Genomic DNA, 18,666 nt, shown 5'->3' on the forward strand with positions numbered 1-18,666 from the left:
GGGGTGATGTGGAAGGCTGCTGATTTTAGTGGCATAATTTAGATGAAGCATATTTCGTCGGAGGTGTAGCGGCAGTTCAAGGGCTTCTGTATATAGACTTAAAATGGCAGATGTGCAAAAGGCTCCCAGTACAACTCGTAGTGCACTATGACATATGGGATCAAGCCATTTCAGTACACTTCGCCTGGCTGAGGCATATTCAGGAGATGCATAGTCTAAGCAGGATCTAATTAATGAGTGGTATAAATATAGCAACATGTAACAATCTGCACCCCATGACATTGAGGAGATTACTCTGAGAATATTTAGTTTCTTAAGACAACTGGTACAAATATATTTTATATGTTCAAGAAAGTTTAGTTTTTTATCAAGTATTATTCAAAGAAATAGAGTACTGGGCTGAAATGTAATACAATGAGAGTCTAACTGAAGGTCTGGATCAGGATGTAATGTACGCTTATGACAGAAGTGTACTGCAGTTGTTTTCGATTTAGAAATTCTGTAACCATTGTTTTTGGCCCAAGAGACTATTCTATTAATGGTGGCTTGTAGTGTCTCTTTTGAGAATGACATGAGATGGCAAGATTGTCAGCATACAGGTATGCATCAACTGTGTGAGCTTTACACTTGGTTATAGAATCAACCCTGATGGTAAAAAGTGTGGTCTCAGCATTGAGCCCTGGGCAAATCCCTCTTCTTGTACATATGTTCCTGAAACTGAAGAATGGAATCGGACTTGGCAGGATCTGTTAGCTAGGAAGTTCCGAATAAATTTCAGGAGATGGCCCTGAAGACCAGATTTATGTAAGTCCTGAAGAATCCCATATCACCAAGTTGTATCAAAGGCTTTTTCGATGTCAATGCATATCCTGACAAAGTGCTATTTCTTAGAAAAGCGTTCCGAATATTTCCTTCCGCTTTGATAATGAGATCAAGCGTCGACCTACTTCTTCAAAAACCATACTGCCTTGGACTCAAAATGTTTTGAGTCTCCAGGAACCATGTTAGCTAGGCATTAACTATTTTTTCCAATGTTTTTCCCAAGCAACTGGTTAAGGAGATAAGCCGATAGTTTGCTGGATCTGTGTGTCTTTTCCTGGTTTCGGGAAGGCCAGCACATAAGAATGGCACCAGCTAGTGGGGTAATATTCCTCTAAGAAAATTCTATTATAGAGTTGTAAGAAAGCACTTAACGATCTTTCACTTAAAAGGGAAATCATTGTGTAATAAATTCCATCAAGACCCGGAGCATTGGCCTTCACCCATGAGTGCATTGTGCAATTCAGTCATGGTCAATGGCAGATTGTATGAATGTTGGAGAGTGGTACTGAATTTTAGTTTATATTTTTCTGTCCTGGATTTTAGTGACTGAAAGGCTGGTTCATATGTGGAAACAGCTAAGTGTGTTTCAAAAGACGAGCTGAATACATTAGCAATTTCCACAGGTTCAGAAATTTCCTTCCCTTTCAGAAAAAGAATCAGAGAAGTTGCAAGCAAGTATTTGCCATTAATTTGTTTGATTTTTTTTCTAGACTAGCAGTATCTGTGGATCTGTTTATGGTGGTAGCATAATGCACCCAAGCTACTTTTTTACTCATTCATCTTACATAACGAGCCTTAGCCCTTGCTCTCAAACTGTAGGAGGTTGGCTGTGGTTGGATTTTTTCGAAACTCATTCCAGAATTTATTCTTTTCTCTTTTAACAATGCTACATGCTTCTTTCTAACAGATTTTAGATGACGATTTCAGGATAGCAGATTCAGCTGCTATCATTATTTGTTGTGTGATATAACTTACTGCAGAATCAATCTTGACAGTTTTAATGATGGAGGAATCTAAATGAGCTATTTCTTCATATTTAGTCCAGTTGGCCTCGTCAAATTTCCAAATTGCTCTAATGTTACTCTGCGGAACTGTCCAGTCTATGAGAGGAAATATTGTTGGAGAACATACTAACAGATCAATAGCAGAGCTTGACCCAGATGGTAAATGCGTGATCACCGGTATTTAAAATAGCTAGGTTGTGTTTATCTAAGAATTTTTCAATTATTTTTCCTCTGCAGCCAAGATGTCGAGAGCCCCATAAGGGGTGATGGCCCAGAATACAGAAAAGAATGGGTATTTGTCTTACTAGGTCATCTAAATCAGCAAGAGTGTAAGAGTGGTTTGGCAACAGATACAATGAGACTAATGTTATCGTTATGCGAATGGTGATGCAGGCAGCAATTGCCTCCAATGGTGTTTGTAGGGGAACAGGTCTAGAAGGAACTAAAGAGTTTACTAAGAGTGCTTCTCCTCCATGAGCTGCTTTAGAGCAGTTTCTATCTTTTCTATACATGGTGAAGTGTTTTATTGTTATAGAAATTGCATTCGTCATGTTTGTTTCTTGTATCCATGCTGCAGCAGGCTTATATTCACTTATGATATCGCATACAACATCTAAATTAGCATGAATTCCATGACAATTCCATTGAATCACTGTGTGCATTGTTTGGTTTTAACTGGTGTGTTGGTTACTTCTGCAAGATATTTTTGTTTGTGCCTGTCTACTTTTGCTTTTTCTTTCTTTGGGATGGTTGGCCTTCCTGTGTCAATGTCTCCCTCTGCATGAATCTCAAGAACGACATCATCTTCATTTACCTTTACATCGATGTCCATGGCATCAGATGTTAATTTATACGTGTTGCTTCTTTCAGGGCTCTTGGTTTGTTCTGTAGTTGCTCATTGGGTTTCTTATCTGGAGGTACTGTTACAGGCATATTAGCTTCTTGAATAGCATATTTGGAGGCAATTGTTCCTTGGATGAGGAAAGGAGTGATTTAGCCCAATTAGATATCGATATATTTGGAGGGACTGAGAAGTCAGTCTGAGTTGCTATTGAATGTAGCCGTTATGTAACTGAAGCATATGTAGATGACTTAGTAGATACTAAAAAATGTTTCTTTGCTTCTTGGTATGACACGTTCTGTTCTATCTTATATTTTTGAATATTCTTTTCTTGTTTCCACTGAAGGTATTCCTTCTTTAGAACTGCAAGAAGCACAGGTGGCTACACCTCTGCAGACAGTTTGCGAATGACCAAACTTTTGGCACTTAAAACACTGGACTGGGTTCGGAATATAAGGTCTTACCTGACATCTAAGGTAACCAGCTTTTATGGTGGTAGGTAGATTTGCTGTTTTAAATGTGAGTATCACTGTTCGAGTAGAGACAGGATTTCCATCTTTTTTGATGAAGATTCTTTTGGCGTGTACTACATTTTGATCTCGTAGTCGGTGAACAAGTTCATCCTCCGATATATTTAACCCATCCCATTCTGATATTATTACCCCTTTAGAGGAATTTAAGGTGGCATGGGTAACCTTCGTGGGAATTCCACCAAAGGTAGATACTTTTAATAATCTCTCAGCATGTCTCTGTTTGGTCATTTCAACTAATAAACCTCCGGATCTTAATTGCCTAACCATTTTTAGAGGGCCAGCCACATTTTCAAGACATTTTTGTATCAAAAATGGGGAAAGCTTACTCAATGGTTGGTCTGTGGAGGAGCGTAGTATTAAAAAGAGAGAGGTATGGTACTATTCGTTTCTTCTTTATTTTTGTCTCTTAGCATGGGAAGTTGTGTCATCATGATCTAGATCTGGATCAAAAGATTCATAAGTGGATGTTTACTTTTGTCCCTCTTTGCTCCTTTTAGCCCTGGGAGGGTGGCTTTCTTCTCCCAGGTTTCCAGCCCCGCCACGTGGAAGCAGGAACAGTGCCACCAGTGACCAAGCGATAAAGTAAAGTTATTTGTTAGTGCATTAATAAGTTAGTCCTATGTACAAGAAGAAAGGTGTCTTTCCTTTCTGTTAGGTATGCTTACTTCTTTACTTTAGAAGAGCAAAATTAAATAATTCTGGAAAAAATGAAGAATACCACTATAATTATCAGCCACTCTTTAGGAAAATCTCTTGGAAATCACCCGGAAATCGCTACAGTCACTCGATTGGCACTCGGGGCCACTTGCATCTTATGTCTCTACTAATGCTAATGCTAAAATGCACCACTTAAAATAGGGTGGTGCAGGTTTCACAGAAAAGTGCATAATGCATGTTTTCCTGTATAGAAAACTGAATATATAAAAGGTATATCGAAGAATTGCAATATGGTTTATGGACACTGCGTTTTTTGCAGAAAGAACCAAATGACCATAATGAATATATATATATATGGATAAATGAGAGGATTGGGAATGAGAATAGAATATAAACTACTAACAGTAACTGGGATTGAACAAACAAATACAGGAAAAAATGAAGAAAGTACTTATTGCTGTAAAACCCATAATTTCAATGTCGTCTTTGGGGGATGAACCATTGAAATCACAAGAGATAAAGAAATAAGTGGGCCACTGTTTCTGACATGAAATGTATGGACAGAATACAGAGTTATAAAGATGTTTGAAGTTGGTAGTGGAAGAGATTAGGTCTAAAGCTCAAGATAATGCACAGGAATGGTGATCAGACATTTCAGGGCTGACACAACAAAGGCAGAAAGTAAAAAGGAAACATTTACAAAAATAACTCACTGAATCTGATGAAGTAGACAGCCAAAAGGAACTTTCTGAATCCAAGAAAGTATGAAGCCAAAAGAACCATGAAGCAAAGCGAATGTATACAGCAGGACCCACTCATATGGCAGGTTAGGTTCAAGAACCCTGCTGAAAATCACCGAAAAGTGGAACATAACTTTTTTTCACTTGCAAATGCATATAAAAGCTTAATAACATGTTTACACTATCATATGCTGTAAACAGATTGAATCACTGAAAATCAATTCCGCCTGACACCCTTCTTGGAGCTGAGCATATCACGAAAAAGCACAGAACATAATGAACATGGATATAATTGAAAACTGCCGTATTTGCAGAAGGCCGAGAAGTGGAATGCCAAAAAGGGGGCCCTACTGTATAGGCTATATAAAGTATCAATCCTGTGTGTCAAAAGTTGAATCTCTGTTGCATCGATGTTTTCAAAGCATTGCAGAGGGAATAGAAAGCAAGGCCTTCTATTCTCTGTGCGATCGCTACAATATTAGCATTGATATTGGGAATTGTTTTTAGCAAAAATCATTTCTGGCCACAATTTTCGCCAACACGTGCTAATTATAGATGCTCTTATCATATCAACATCGCAGATTGCCTTGGTGTTGATCAGGCAATCTGCGATGTTATAATTTTTCCAACTTTGATTTACAGTCAAGTCTGACTCCCTTCCCAATTTTTCAATTAAGCCATTAAAAGTTCTCCTAACACAGTAGGACTTAAACATAGCAATCACACCCTAGTCTATCGGTTGTAAAACTGATGTAGTGTTGAGTGCCAAAAACAATTTCAATGTTAGGTTGATCAAATGCTAGAATGTCCTGACACGTTATCAATAAGAAGCAGAACTTTGAAAAGCAAAGATTTTGAAGCTAAGTAACTTTCCACCTCACACACAAAGCTATCATTAAACCACTCTCTAAAAAGTGTAGTTGTTACCCAGGCTTTTTTATTGGATTTCCAATAAACTGGAAGATGTTCTTTATTCTTTTCCTTCAAAGCACGTAGATTCTGCGATTTACACAAAAGCATCAGTTTGATCGTGTGTCTACTAGCGTGTGCACAAAACAAAAGAGTAAGCCTATCTTTAGAAGCTTTGAATCCAGGAGTAGATTTTTCATTTTGTGTTAAGTACCATATTTCCCCATGTATAAGACACACCTTAATTTTGGGGCCCGAAATTTGAAAAAAAAAAATGTATTACATGAAGTTATTGAATTCAAGTTTTATTCATCATAAAATTCATACAACTCCTCATCACTGTCAAAACTCCCATCCATTAGCTTGTCCTCATCTGTGTCTGATGACGAATCACTGTCTTCATATATTGCCTCGTTCTCAGTTCAATCTATGGCATTTGAAATGCCACACTTCTTAAATGACTTAACAACGATCTTAATCTTGATATTATCCCAGAATCTTTTCACCTAAGTACAAACTTCTCCTATAGTTGGTTTCTTCACTCTTCCTGCTGGTGTCAAATTGTCCCCAGAAGACTTCATCCATTGGTTCCATTCGTCTCTCATGTCAGCTGTGAAGTGTTTGTTAATGCTGACATTAAGGCTGGGATGTCAAGGTATGACGACAAGTTTTGTTTTTTGCTCTGCAGCAATCTTCTTTGTATTTTTTGTAATGTGTGCCCTGAACTGATCAAGCACCAATAGGGCAGATTTGCGTAAGAGCCCACCTGGTCTCCTGCTTCAAACTTTCTCAAACCAGATCTTCATCCCATCCTGATCCAGCCAACCCTTGTCATGAACGTGGACAATCACTCCTCGAGGAATGTCTTCATTTGGCATTGGTTTGCGTTTGAAAATCAGCATAGGAGGCAGCTTGGTTCCGTCGGCACAACAAGCTAGAACAACTGTATAATGGCTCTTTTCATGTCCACTTGTCTTCACAGTTACAGTTTTCACTGCCCCCCACCCCCTATTATCAACAGTTCTATTACTTGGGACATCAAATTGAAGGGGGACTTTGTCCATATTTGCAATCTGTCCCAACTCAAACTGATGTGTCTTCCGACATTGAATGACAAAACAATGAAATTCAAGGACCTTGTGCTCACAGCTTTCAGGTATCTTTTGGGCAAGTCTGGTGCGTGTACGCATCCTTAGTCCATTCTGTTTCATGAACCTGAAGCACCAATTGTGTTCTCCTTTGAAATCAGTAACTTCTTTTTCATCAGCAATTCTTCTTGCCTCATGCTGAACCATCTTTGTGGAAACAGGAATTCCAAGTGCCCTTTGCTCCTCAATCCATATCTTCATTTCCCTCTCTAAATGAGGCCATTTTGCTGACTTGCCTCTAATGGCCTTCTTCTGCCGTGGCGTTTTCAGTAGGGTTTCTTCTTCCCATAGCCAGTCTCAAATTGTTTTCTCAGTTGGAGGAGGACCAAACTTACGTTCAGCAGCACGATTTCCATTCACTTTTGCAAACTGGATCACTTTTAACTTGAATTCAGCACTGTACAAAACGTTTTTCTGAGCCATTTCTGGGCAGAACATAGCAAACGTAACCTAATATACCGGTAACAAGTGCAAAACAATGAGCACAATGACAACAAGTGCAAAAAAGTGGGAAACGCAAGTAAAAAAAAATCTACAACCACTGTATAAGACGTACCGAGTTTTTGGACCACAAGTTTTTCGAAAAAAAAAGGTGCATCTTATACATGGGGAAAAAAGGTGTGTCTTATACATACGTTATGTTCTGGCCGGCATCCTCTTCCAAAATAACCCAGTTTCATCAGCATTGAACGTCCTTTATTAATTTTTTTAAATTCAGTCGGGAAACTATCTGCAGCCACAAAATCCGTTGATGCAGACTTGCCTTCAAGTTTCACATTATGAAGGCCATATTGATTTTTAAACCTTTCAAACCAGCCTTTGATAGTTAAAAAAACTTATCCCACCAGTACTATCACCAGTTTTTGCTAAAGTGTTGATAAAGGTGTTTTGTGTTTCATGAACAATGAGTGAATTTAACAGAATTTTATTCTGAGTTCAGTGTTCTATCCATAGATTTAAAGCCTTTTCCATTTTTTCTAATTTAACATCACGAGTTACACAGTAAATTTTTGAAGCAATCAGTGCGTTTTCGTGGACATTACGGATATTTTTGTTTCTGATTTCTTGATTGTCAATTGTCAATCAATTCACTGATTTTATAATGTTTTGCCACTGACACGACACTTTCACTATTAGAAAATTTGTCTAACTCAATTTTACTCACTAATGTCATCACCTTCTTTGATCTTTTCAGAATTTCCTTGTTATTTGTAGCCATATTTTCGTAGGAGTTAGAAAAGAACTTGTCCACAATAAAGTCACTTTCTTTTAACCGTTAGCACACTCGAAAAAGCATATTTACACTAACACACTGCACAGTGGTAGATTTTTCACTTTCATAAGCATATCAATTAAAAGCAAACGACAAAACCTTCCATGACAAGCACATGACACATACTGAACAAGGATTAGTGGGAAACATCCGTGCTCATGATTGTGTTCCCCTCTCTCCCCATCCACTGAGCGCTGTTTTGACTAGGCAAGATGACTTTAGCCACGACCATATTTTTTATGGCAGTAGATGTTCACGGCACTTTAAAATTCACATTTTTTAGATTTCATTTTAAATTAAATCAGTGACAGTGAATAGCGGGGGTTTAGTGTAATATGCATATAAATTTTGTCTGACAATTTTAAACTTTCGATTTATAAAAAAATTGCAAAAATAAATATTTATGGCTTTGTGGTTAGTGAATGGCGCTATTGCAAATTGGTGTAAATCAGACCAGTGCAAAACGAGGGCTACCTGTACTGCTCAAGGATTAAACCTAAATGAATGTCAGGTGAACAAATAAGACTAGTGGAGAAGAAAATGCATTGTACAAAGGGTACTAGGAAATTTTTGCAATATGACGCAACAATGAATCACAGGAAGCTGCTTGTTGCTGCATGTTGAGACATGTTCATGCGTACATAGTAGCCGCCGCGCCAAGTCGATGGGCTCAGTTATTCATTAGTAGTGAGAGTGTAAAGTGCTTGCGATGGCATCGTGGTCACGAAATGAGATAAGGACAGTTTTGCGGTATAATTTCGTGCGTGGTTTAACCATAGACCAGTGCTTAGAAGAAATGACTCTTGCACTAGATGATGATTGTCCACATCGTACAACGATATTCAGGTGGTATAGAGAATTCCAAAGGGGAAATTTCACTCTGGAGGATTCTGAGAGGCCGGGAAGGCCACGAACGTCAGTTACGGAGGAAAACGTTACTGCTGTGAGGAAAATGCTTGCCGAAAACAGGTGAGTGACCTACCAACAGATAGAGGATACTTTGGGCCTAAATGCACCAGCAGTTCGTTCGATTCTGCAAGATCATTTGCACGTGAAGAAACTTTGTTCTCTCTGGGTGCCGCATCAACTGACTGAAGAGCAGATGACATGACGTGTGACTTGGTGCCGGGAGATGTTAAAAAAGTTTGATAAGGGACAATCTCGGTATGTGAACAACATCGTGACAGGTGACGAGACTTGGCTGTACTATTACGATCTGCCGACCAAGGCTCAAAACAAAGTTTGGGTCTTTGATGATGACGACACACCCGTAATTGTCAGAAAATCCCGATCTGTAAAGAAGCAAATGATAGCTGTATTTTTCAAATCGAGTGGAATTGTGGAACGTGTCATTTTGGACACGCAGAAGACAGTCACAGCTAAGTGGTATACTGAACAATGCCTGCCTAAAGTCATTGGATCTATGAAGAACCTGCGGCCAAAGTCAAGAATGGACACCTGGTACCTCCATCACGATAATGCTACAGCTCACCGCGCCAAAGCCTGCACCGAATATTTGACCACGACAGGACTGAAACTTCTCGAGCACCCTCCCTAAAGTCCAGACCTTGCTCCCTGCGACTTTGCACTGTTCCCGCATGTGAAAATGAAGCTAAAAGGGAGGCGGTTTTCCAGTGATGAGGACCTTCTACGGGCTTGGGACAACGAGTGTGCTTTACTCCCTAGTGAAACTTGGCAGAACTGGTTTAAAGATTGGTTTCGGAGGATGGAGAGGTGTATTGAATGTAGAGGAAATTACTTTGAAAAAATTAAATAAACAAAGCTGTATTGCAAAACTTTCCTAGTACCCTTTGTATTATTATAGATTATCAGGTGATAAAAAGTATTCAATATGTATAAACTAATCTGCAATCAGGTTACTAAGGGTTTGGCATGTTAGGGCAGATTGTGAGGTTTGGCTAAGAACACAAAGAAAGGTAGCAAAGAATTCTTTCTTAATATTAATATTAGAAGGAAACAGATGAACCGTTTTGTTCCACTAGATATGAATGGCACAATGATTAAGGTTGCTGAGAAATAAAATAAACAACCTGGATCAATTTGCACACAATGAAGTTTTTAGGGATGAGCATATGAGAAGTGTACTCAATTATAAACGGTGGTTAAACCATGTTATCATGGTTTAACCACCATGTTATCATTGATATTTTTTATATTGATATAAACAATATCAATGAAAGTGCACATTTAATGGTCTCTTTATGCTGCATTTAATATTGCTCATTAGAATAAAAAAAGAACAATTGCTCTTATCTTATGGTGCATCATTCTGGTTTTTTTTTTTTTTTTCCTTTTTGAAGATATTTTCATTAACTTTATTTAATATTACCAAACTTTAAATCCACTTCTTTTGTCATTAGCTTGCAAAACCAAAGGCAAATGTTTCCATAATTCAATTCCTTAGATTCTCATGAGCATAAAACAATTCACTGCAATACCACATCTAATAAAGAATAAGAGCTACAAAGCCTGAAGCTATGAAAAAAAATTCAGACTATTCAGTTGTGCACATGTATCATTATAACATAAGGATGTATGTGATATATGTAATGTGATAATGTAAGAGTATGATGTAGTTGCACATATGCACAACTACATCACAGTCTGTTTTTTTTTTTTTTTTTTATTTTCATAGATGTTACAATGATGCAAATGTGGAACTACATTATCACAACTTTTATGATACATCTTGTCACTATTTTTTTTTTTTTTTTTGTTAACCATATAATATTTCTTTTTTGAAAATATATCGCTTTCAAAAATTTCAACCTTTACCTCCCATGGGGTGCTAACAACCATGTAGCAGTTCAAAGTGCAAACAAATCGTTAGACAAATTAAGTGAAGGAAATGTGAATACGAGAAATATTATTAAATATTGAATATTATTAAAGTAGTGTACGAAATATTACAAGAATATAACTAAACAAGTGTATAAAAACCATGTTAAATACATTTATAAATATCATTGGATTATCGAAATAACATAGTGGATAACCAAGAATTACAAGGTTAACAACTTAAACAATAATAATTTCAGTAATTTCATATTCCTTATATGTGCTTATTATAATAATAACAATAGCTTCACATTATGGGCATAAGTGGAGCTTAATGAGCAAAGACAGTGCATGAGTAAGATAATACACATAATGTTTTTACTATTTTCAGTCATCATCACAAACAATTTATGGATTAATATAAAGTTCACATAAAAAATTTCAAGAATTCAATGTGCAAATTGTACATTGCTCATTCACATTTATTTCAATACAGAAATAGTGGATCCTTTCCATGCACAGTTAAAATAAAAATACAATAGAAACTATTTACTTTCTTTCACTCTGCAAAGTGTCTTTCTTCTTTTTCATCTCGTAAAAATTTTTGTTTTGATTGTCAATGCTGATCCGGTGATTTTCCAGTTCTTTGGTTAGTTCCTAGAGGAGTGTATATTAATAAAATCTAAGTGAAAGTAATCTATACAATGAAATATTCAAAATGTAAACAAAGTAAACAGTAAACATTTTAAATGAGAACCCATGAAAATGTAAGAACTCTGAGTAAAAGAATAGTAGAAGGTATGAAATGGGCACACATCATTCTTTTTTCTGAGAAATGTAATACAGCTGTCAATCAGCAGAAAAGATCAACTAATATCATTTATCAGATTTGTTGTGAATGGAAATATGATGAGTCAATTTCTCTGTTGCAAGGAACTGTCCAAAACAACAACTGGCCAAGACACTTTTAATGTCATATCAATAATTATATCGAAAAACAAAAATATCGCGGAAGTTGTGTATTAATATTGGTACAGATGGAACACCATCAATGATCGGGTCAGTTAAAGGGTTTATCATGATTCTCAAATAACATAACCCACATATTATTACCACCCACTACTTTTTACACAGAAAAGCTCTAGTAGTGAAGTGTATTCCTAGTGAGTTACAAAGAGGGTGATGGTAGATGGCTCTCTGTCTTCTAACTTCTCCACTAATGCCGGTGTCCCCCAAGGTTCAGTTCTTTCACCCACTCTTTTCCTCTTGTATATTAATGACCTTCTTCCATTGACTGGAAATCCTATCCATAGTTTTACCGATGATAGCACATTGCATTCCACTTTCCATTTTGAGAAACCTTGCCCTGCTCAATCAGCTTCAATTTCTTGAAAATCTGCTACCAATTCCTTAAATGCCGATCTTCAGGTAATTCTCCAGCAGTGGGGCAAAGACAACTTAGTTGATTTCAACCCTTCTAAAACTCAGGCTTGTCTTATATCTCGCAAAAAGGATTTTCTGCTCCTATGCTTATCTTTAGTGACACTCCGATTTCTAGGCAAAATGAATATCTCTTTTGGGGATTACCCTGACTTCTAATCTCTCATGGCACAAGCACATTACAAATATTGCTTCCTCTGCATCTAAAAAACTTGGTTTTTCTCTTTCGCTCTCGGCGTTACTTTTCTTCCAAACAGCTGTTCACTCTGTTAAATCACAAATCCACCCTACTATGGAATATTGTTCCAACATCTGGGGCAGTGCCCCCAAAACCTCTCTCAGACTTCTAGATTCCATTCAGAATAGGGCAGATAGGTTAATTAATTACTCCTCTCTAACAGAGACTCTCCACTCTGTCTCACAGATGTACTGTTTCTGCTGCATGCCTTTTCTACAGATATTTTTGTGGGTACTGTTCTTCTGAATTGGCTTCAAAAATTCCCGCTCTATCTTTCAAAACAGTCCAAACACGTGCTGCCACCAGCCAACATCCATTTACTGTCCAACTTCAAACTCACAGAACCAACTTTTCATCTTCCTCGTTTTTTCATTCAACTGCCGTTTTCTGGAACAACCTTCCTTCATACGTATTTCCTGAAAATTACAATCTACAGAAGTTCAAGTCCAATGTCAACAAATATCTTCTTTTGTCTTTTCAACCTCCAACCCAAGCACGGTACTAAGTACTATAGGTTCTAATACCTCTCGTGTTTGGGGTTTACATAAAAAAAAATAATAAATAAATAAAATAAAGATCATGTGGTAAAAATGGGAAATTGCATAAAAAGCAGCAGACATTTAAAAGTTCATTTTGTTTCTAAACTACGTGAAGCTATGGAACGTGATCATTTTATGTTAATAATTCACACAGAAATAAAATGGTTGTCAAAGGAGAAGTACTATCATAAATTCTCAAATTGTGGAAAGAGCTCCTTGCGTATTTTTTGATAGAGGAAAAGAAATGTTCTGCTTATTTGAGTGATGACATTTGGAGCTCATTTGGAGTTCAAGTGAAGACTAGCATTCTTGCCAATATATTCGAATACAATATAAGCATGCAAGGCAAATAAGAAAATATTTGGGATTCAACTGATAAGTTGTGTGCTTTTAAGAACAAAATTAATATGTGGAAGAGATGTCAATGAAAAAAAATTGAATGCATTTCCTTTAACTGCAAAAACAAATTTTAATGATAAAATTATAACATTGCAATTCACTGACACTATTTGACCGAAAACTCCAACAATGCTTTCCATCAATCGACGTTAAATGTTTTGAATGGGTGGGCGATTCATTCTTGAAAAGCCACTTCAAAACATCCAAACTGTCTAGGGAAGAGGAGCAAGAATTAATAGAATTGAGGAATGATCACACTCTCTGAATTAAGTTCATAATGTTGAGTTGAGCAAATTTGGGATAACTGTAGCTATAATGGTAATAATGCCTTTTTTTCCCCCACATCCTACCTTTGCAAATTAGTATTTTCGGCACTCATTGAGATATTTAAAAAAAGGGGGGGGGGGCTTCTTTCTGCAGAAAATGAGCTGAGGATTGCACTATCAAAATTTTTTCAATTGCTGTTCGCCAGAATTTTTTATTTCTTTATGTTAATTTCGTTAAATTGTGAATTTTAAGCAGATTTCATTGATATGCACTCTTGAAATGGCTTGACTCACATTTCTACTAATTTCATATTAATAAACAAAGACTGTTGAATATTTTAAAGCAGTTTTAAGCATTTTGTTGTGTTTGAACCAAGAAAACTGACCTTTTACTTGATGATGCATTGCAAGAGTTTGATCTTTGAAAAGTAAAAACAAAAAGATTTAGGAACCATGTTGTAACATGACCCAGGTATAATCTTTGGTCTGTTTTTATTGTTAAAAAAGGAATTATAAGAACAGGTATTAAAGAAAATTTGAATTTTTATTTTATATTTATGCTGCATCACAGAAAATGGATTATTTGGCAAGTCACCAAAGCAAAAAAGGTTGAGAAACACTGGACTACACAACACAATGCTAATTAAGTGATTTCTGCCAAATAGATCACTCTACTACATTCTCAATTACCATAAACTAAATGTAAAATGTACCCCCCCCCCCCGACTTCCACCTAAATTAGATCACCTTGCAGGTATCAACTCTCCAAAGCAGCAATTTGCAGAACTTAAGCTTTTCTTGGAAAAGCAATCCTTTGTTCCACTCACCAATCACGTTGCCCTTCTCTGTACTAGTTACAGCAACTCTGTATCTTTCCTAAAATGAGGCCTCCAGACTTGCACACAGTACTCAAGGTCTGGCCTGACCATTGCCTTATGCAAGTGGAAAATCGCCTCCTTATCCCTGCTAGCAAAATTCCTGTATATTATTGACAAGACACCATGAGCAACTCTTGCAGCTTGTCTGCACTGCACAGAAAATTTCATATCTGACTGCATAATTATCCCCAAGGCCATTTTTATTCTCCACTACCCTGAGTGTAGTACCACACAGTTGATACGTTACTCTGGGATTACTGCTACCCGTATGCAGTACTTTACATTTTTCAAAGTTAAACTTGAGTTGACACGTCTAAGCCCATTTGCTCAACTTTTCTAGATCCTGTTGCAGTAGCATACTGTCATTAACAACCCTGCCAACCTTCATATCGTCTGCAGACAATAACCCTGATATACCATCATCAATATAATTCATAAATACATAAAACAACAATGGCCCCAACAAAAACCTGGCGCAACTCCACTAATAACATTACTCCATGAAAGCAATCCATTGATTACCACTCATGTCTTCCCCCATGCAACCATCCTTTTTATCCCTTGTAGCAACTTGCCCTTAATGCCATACTGTTCCAATTTGTACAATGGTCTTTTACGTGCCACAGGATCAAAATCTTTCAGAAAATCCAAGAATATGATATCAAAATTATTTTTTTTAATTCAGTTCGTTTGTGACCACATCACAGTATCTAACCAAATTGGTCACACAAGATTTCCCCTTAGCAAACCCATGCTGTGTCTGAAATATAACTGCATCTTGTCTAGATGATCCTGCATTGCTTCCTTAACCAGTATCTCCATTAAATTCCCTGGACCAGAAGTTAAATTAACAGGTCTGTACTTACTCGTGTCACTTTTTGAACCCCCTTTGTGAATTGGGGACACATTTGCACTTCTCCAGTCCAATGGGCCCTCCCCTGAGCCCAAGGAAGCTTTCATAATTATGGCCTAAAGGCTTGCTTACTTACTTACTTTGCTGCTATAACTGGGTAGATCTCATCCACTCCAGGTGCCTTTCTTATGTTGAAATTCAACAATTTCTCCTCCACTTTGCTCTCAGTTATTACAAAACCATATAGCTCTCTGCTAGAGTTTGATAAGCTTCTAGTCTCCACTTCCCTCCAGACTTCCTTGTGTGTGAATGTAGATGCAAAATACTCATTCAGTTTGTCAGCTACCTCGCCAGTTGCATCAACAATCAAATCATCACTGTCAAGTGGACCAATCTGATTCATCCCCCTCCTTCTAGAGTTTACATAAGTAAAGAAGTCTTTACTGTTTTTCTTTTCATCCTTTGCGAAAGATTTCTCATAATCTGCCTTTGCTTCTTAACTTCCCTTGAGACTTGATTACAGACTATCTTATATCTACCATCATCATCATCAACAGCCATTTTCAATCCACGGCAGAATGAGGGCCTCTTCAGCAACTTTCTAGTTCCTTCTGTTTTGTACAATGGCCATCCATTTAAAACCCATGAACTCATGAATTTCATCTATCCATCTCCATTATTGTCTTCCGGGTTTTCTTCTAGCTTCTCTTGGGAACCATTCTGTCATTTTCTTAGTCCATCTGTCATCATGTCTTTGAGCTATGCATCCTGCCCAAGACCGTTTTAGTTCTTCAGTTTTCATAAGAATGTCTTTACTTGAGTTTGCTGCCCAATCCATGTGTTTCTTTTCTTATCTCACAGTCTAACTGCTAATACAATTCATTCCATTCTTTGCTATGTAGTTCTCAGCTTCTCCTCCATTCTTTTGTTGAGTGCCCAAGTTTCACTACTATAAGTTGTGGTGTGGAGTGTACATTCATTTATTACTTTATGTTTCAGACAAATTGGGATATTGCCGTTCAGTATGTGACTATATTTCATGAATGCTATCCATCCAAAATTTATTCTTCTCTCTCTCTCTCTCTCTCTCTCTCTCTCTCTTTCTCTCTCTCTCTCTCTCTATCATACGCATCTCAGTCTCCTGATAATAATTTATAGCCTTCCGATTTCACCCATTCTGTCACTCCAAATATTTGTGTAGTCCAGCCTTAAATTCATTTCAGCTATCAACTTCCACAACAACAGATGGAAACAACTGTCTTTCCTCAATTTGAATCTATGCCCCCTCAGGTTCTTAATCTGAGCAAGTGGAAGTATCACCATTCAACGCCTTTGACATCTCAATCAGATCACCTCACAGGTGCTTAGTCTCCACACTCTGCAACTTGCAGAATTTAAGCTTTTCTTGATAAGAGATCCCATTTGTTCCTCTCAACAATCTTATTGCCATTCTCTGTACTCATTCTACCAACTCTACATCCTTCTTAAATTGAAGGATCCACAACTGTATGCAGTACTCAAGATATGGCATGAACATTGCCTTTTTACTTCTGATTATTATTGTATTTTATTATTATTTGCTATATAGTGCAAGGAAGCCCAAGGCTTATGCTGCACCAGCCAAAATATATTTCTGAATTACCGTGTGTGTGTGTGTGTGTGTGTGTGAGAGAGAGAGAGAGAGAGAGAGAGAGAGAGAGAGAGAGAGAGAGAGAGAGAGAGAGAGAGAGAGAGAACACAAGTCAGAAGTAAAAAGGAATCACTAAAAAGGACAAGAATTATGATATCCAGCTCAGGACCCTGGGTGTGCCAAGCCCATACTCTCCAGATATGAGTCCCTAGGGTTATACAGTAAACCCCCGCCATTCATGGGAGTTACGTTCCTGAGAAATGCCGCGAATACCGAAAACGCGAATACTGAGTTATGGCTCTCATAGTAATAAAGGGGTTCCATTCCAAAGTATGAAATATATAAGAAAAACTAGTTTAAAATTGCCTAAAAGTACATATAATATGACTATGTACATAGACAGTACATAGTGAAATGCAAGCATATGGCATCAAAATGAAAATAATAAACAATTTAATATTAAATGTAATATTTATTAGAAATTTCAAACAAATCTTTCAAACCAGCGCCTTTACTAGCTAAAACACTTATCCCGCCAGTGCTATCACGAGTTTCGCTAAAGTGTTGATAAAGGAGTTTTGCCTTTTCACGAATGATGAGTGAACTTAACGGAATTTTATTTTGAGTTCGGTCTTCTATCCACAGATTTAAAGCTTTTGCCATTTTTTCTAATTTAACATCACGAGTTACAGAGCAAATTTTTGAAGCAATTAGTGCGTTTTCACGGACACTACGGCGGATTTTTTCTTCTGATTTTTTGATTGATCGTACCGTTGACTCATTGATTTTATAATGTTTTGTCACTGAGGAGACACTTTCACCATTAGAAATTTTGTCTAATAGCTCAATTTTATTCGCTAATGTCATCACCTTCTTTGATATTTTCACATTTCCCTTGTTATTCGTAGCCATATTTTTGTACAGGTTAGAAAGAACTTGAGCACAATAAAGTCACTTTCTTCCGTTAACACACTCGAAAAAGTCTGTTTTACACTGCAAAACGGTATAAATTGATATGCACTTTTGTAAGCATATCAATTTATAAATTTATTCAATTTATAACCATATAAATTAAAAGCAAACGACGAACCCTCCCATGACAAGCGCTTAAGACATACTGAACAAGGATTAGTGAGAAACATCCACGCTCGCGATTTTGTCACCTCCCCCACCTCCTCCCCACCGAGCACTGTTTTGACCGGGAAAGATAATTTTAGCCACGCCCATGTTTTTTTATGGGCGCTTTTTAGGTTTCATTTTATATTAAATCAGCGACCGCGGATACACAAAACTGCAAATACAGATACCGCGAATAGCGGGGTTTACTGTAATTACTTTCTTCTCTCTGCTAGCAAAATTCCTATATATCATTGACAAAACTCTACGACCTGCTCTGGCAGACCATCTTCACTGCTCAGAGAATATGATACCCAACTGTACAATTACCCCCAAAGTCTTTTTCATTCTCCACCTCCTTGAGTGTAGGACCACGCAATTTGTACGTTTCTCTTGGGTTACTGCTACCCACATGCAGTACTTTGCATTTGTCAATATTAAACTTCAGCTGCCACTACTCAACCATCTGCCTAACTTTTCTACATCCTGTTGCAGTAGCATACTGTATTTACTATCATTAACAACTGCCAACCTTTGTATCATTTGCAAACTTGGACTGTAAGCCTAATATACCTTCAACA

General features: G+C 37.3%; 1 protein-coding gene across 2 annotated transcripts in view; it reads right to left on the reverse strand.

Annotated features, from left to right (window-relative positions):
- SMC3 (structural maintenance of chromosomes 3) overlaps window positions 1-18,666 on the reverse strand; it is a 616,656-nt gene that overhangs the window by 380,794 nt on the left and 217,196 nt on the right. For both annotated transcript variants that reach the window (XM_090374164.1, XM_090374163.1), the window contains exon 13: window positions 11,280-11,383. In XM_090374164.1, coding sequence (XP_090230290.1) covers window positions 11,280-11,383 — 104 coding nt within the window. The remainder of the gene's footprint in view (window positions 1-11,279; window positions 11,384-18,666) is intronic.

Source organism: Mastigoproctus giganteus, chromosome 5 (assembly GCF_048544385.1).
Source record: "Mastigoproctus giganteus isolate SK-2022 chromosome 5, ASM4854438v1, whole genome shotgun sequence".
NCBI lineage: Eukaryota > Metazoa > Arthropoda > Arachnida > Uropygi > Thelyphonidae > Mastigoproctus > Mastigoproctus giganteus.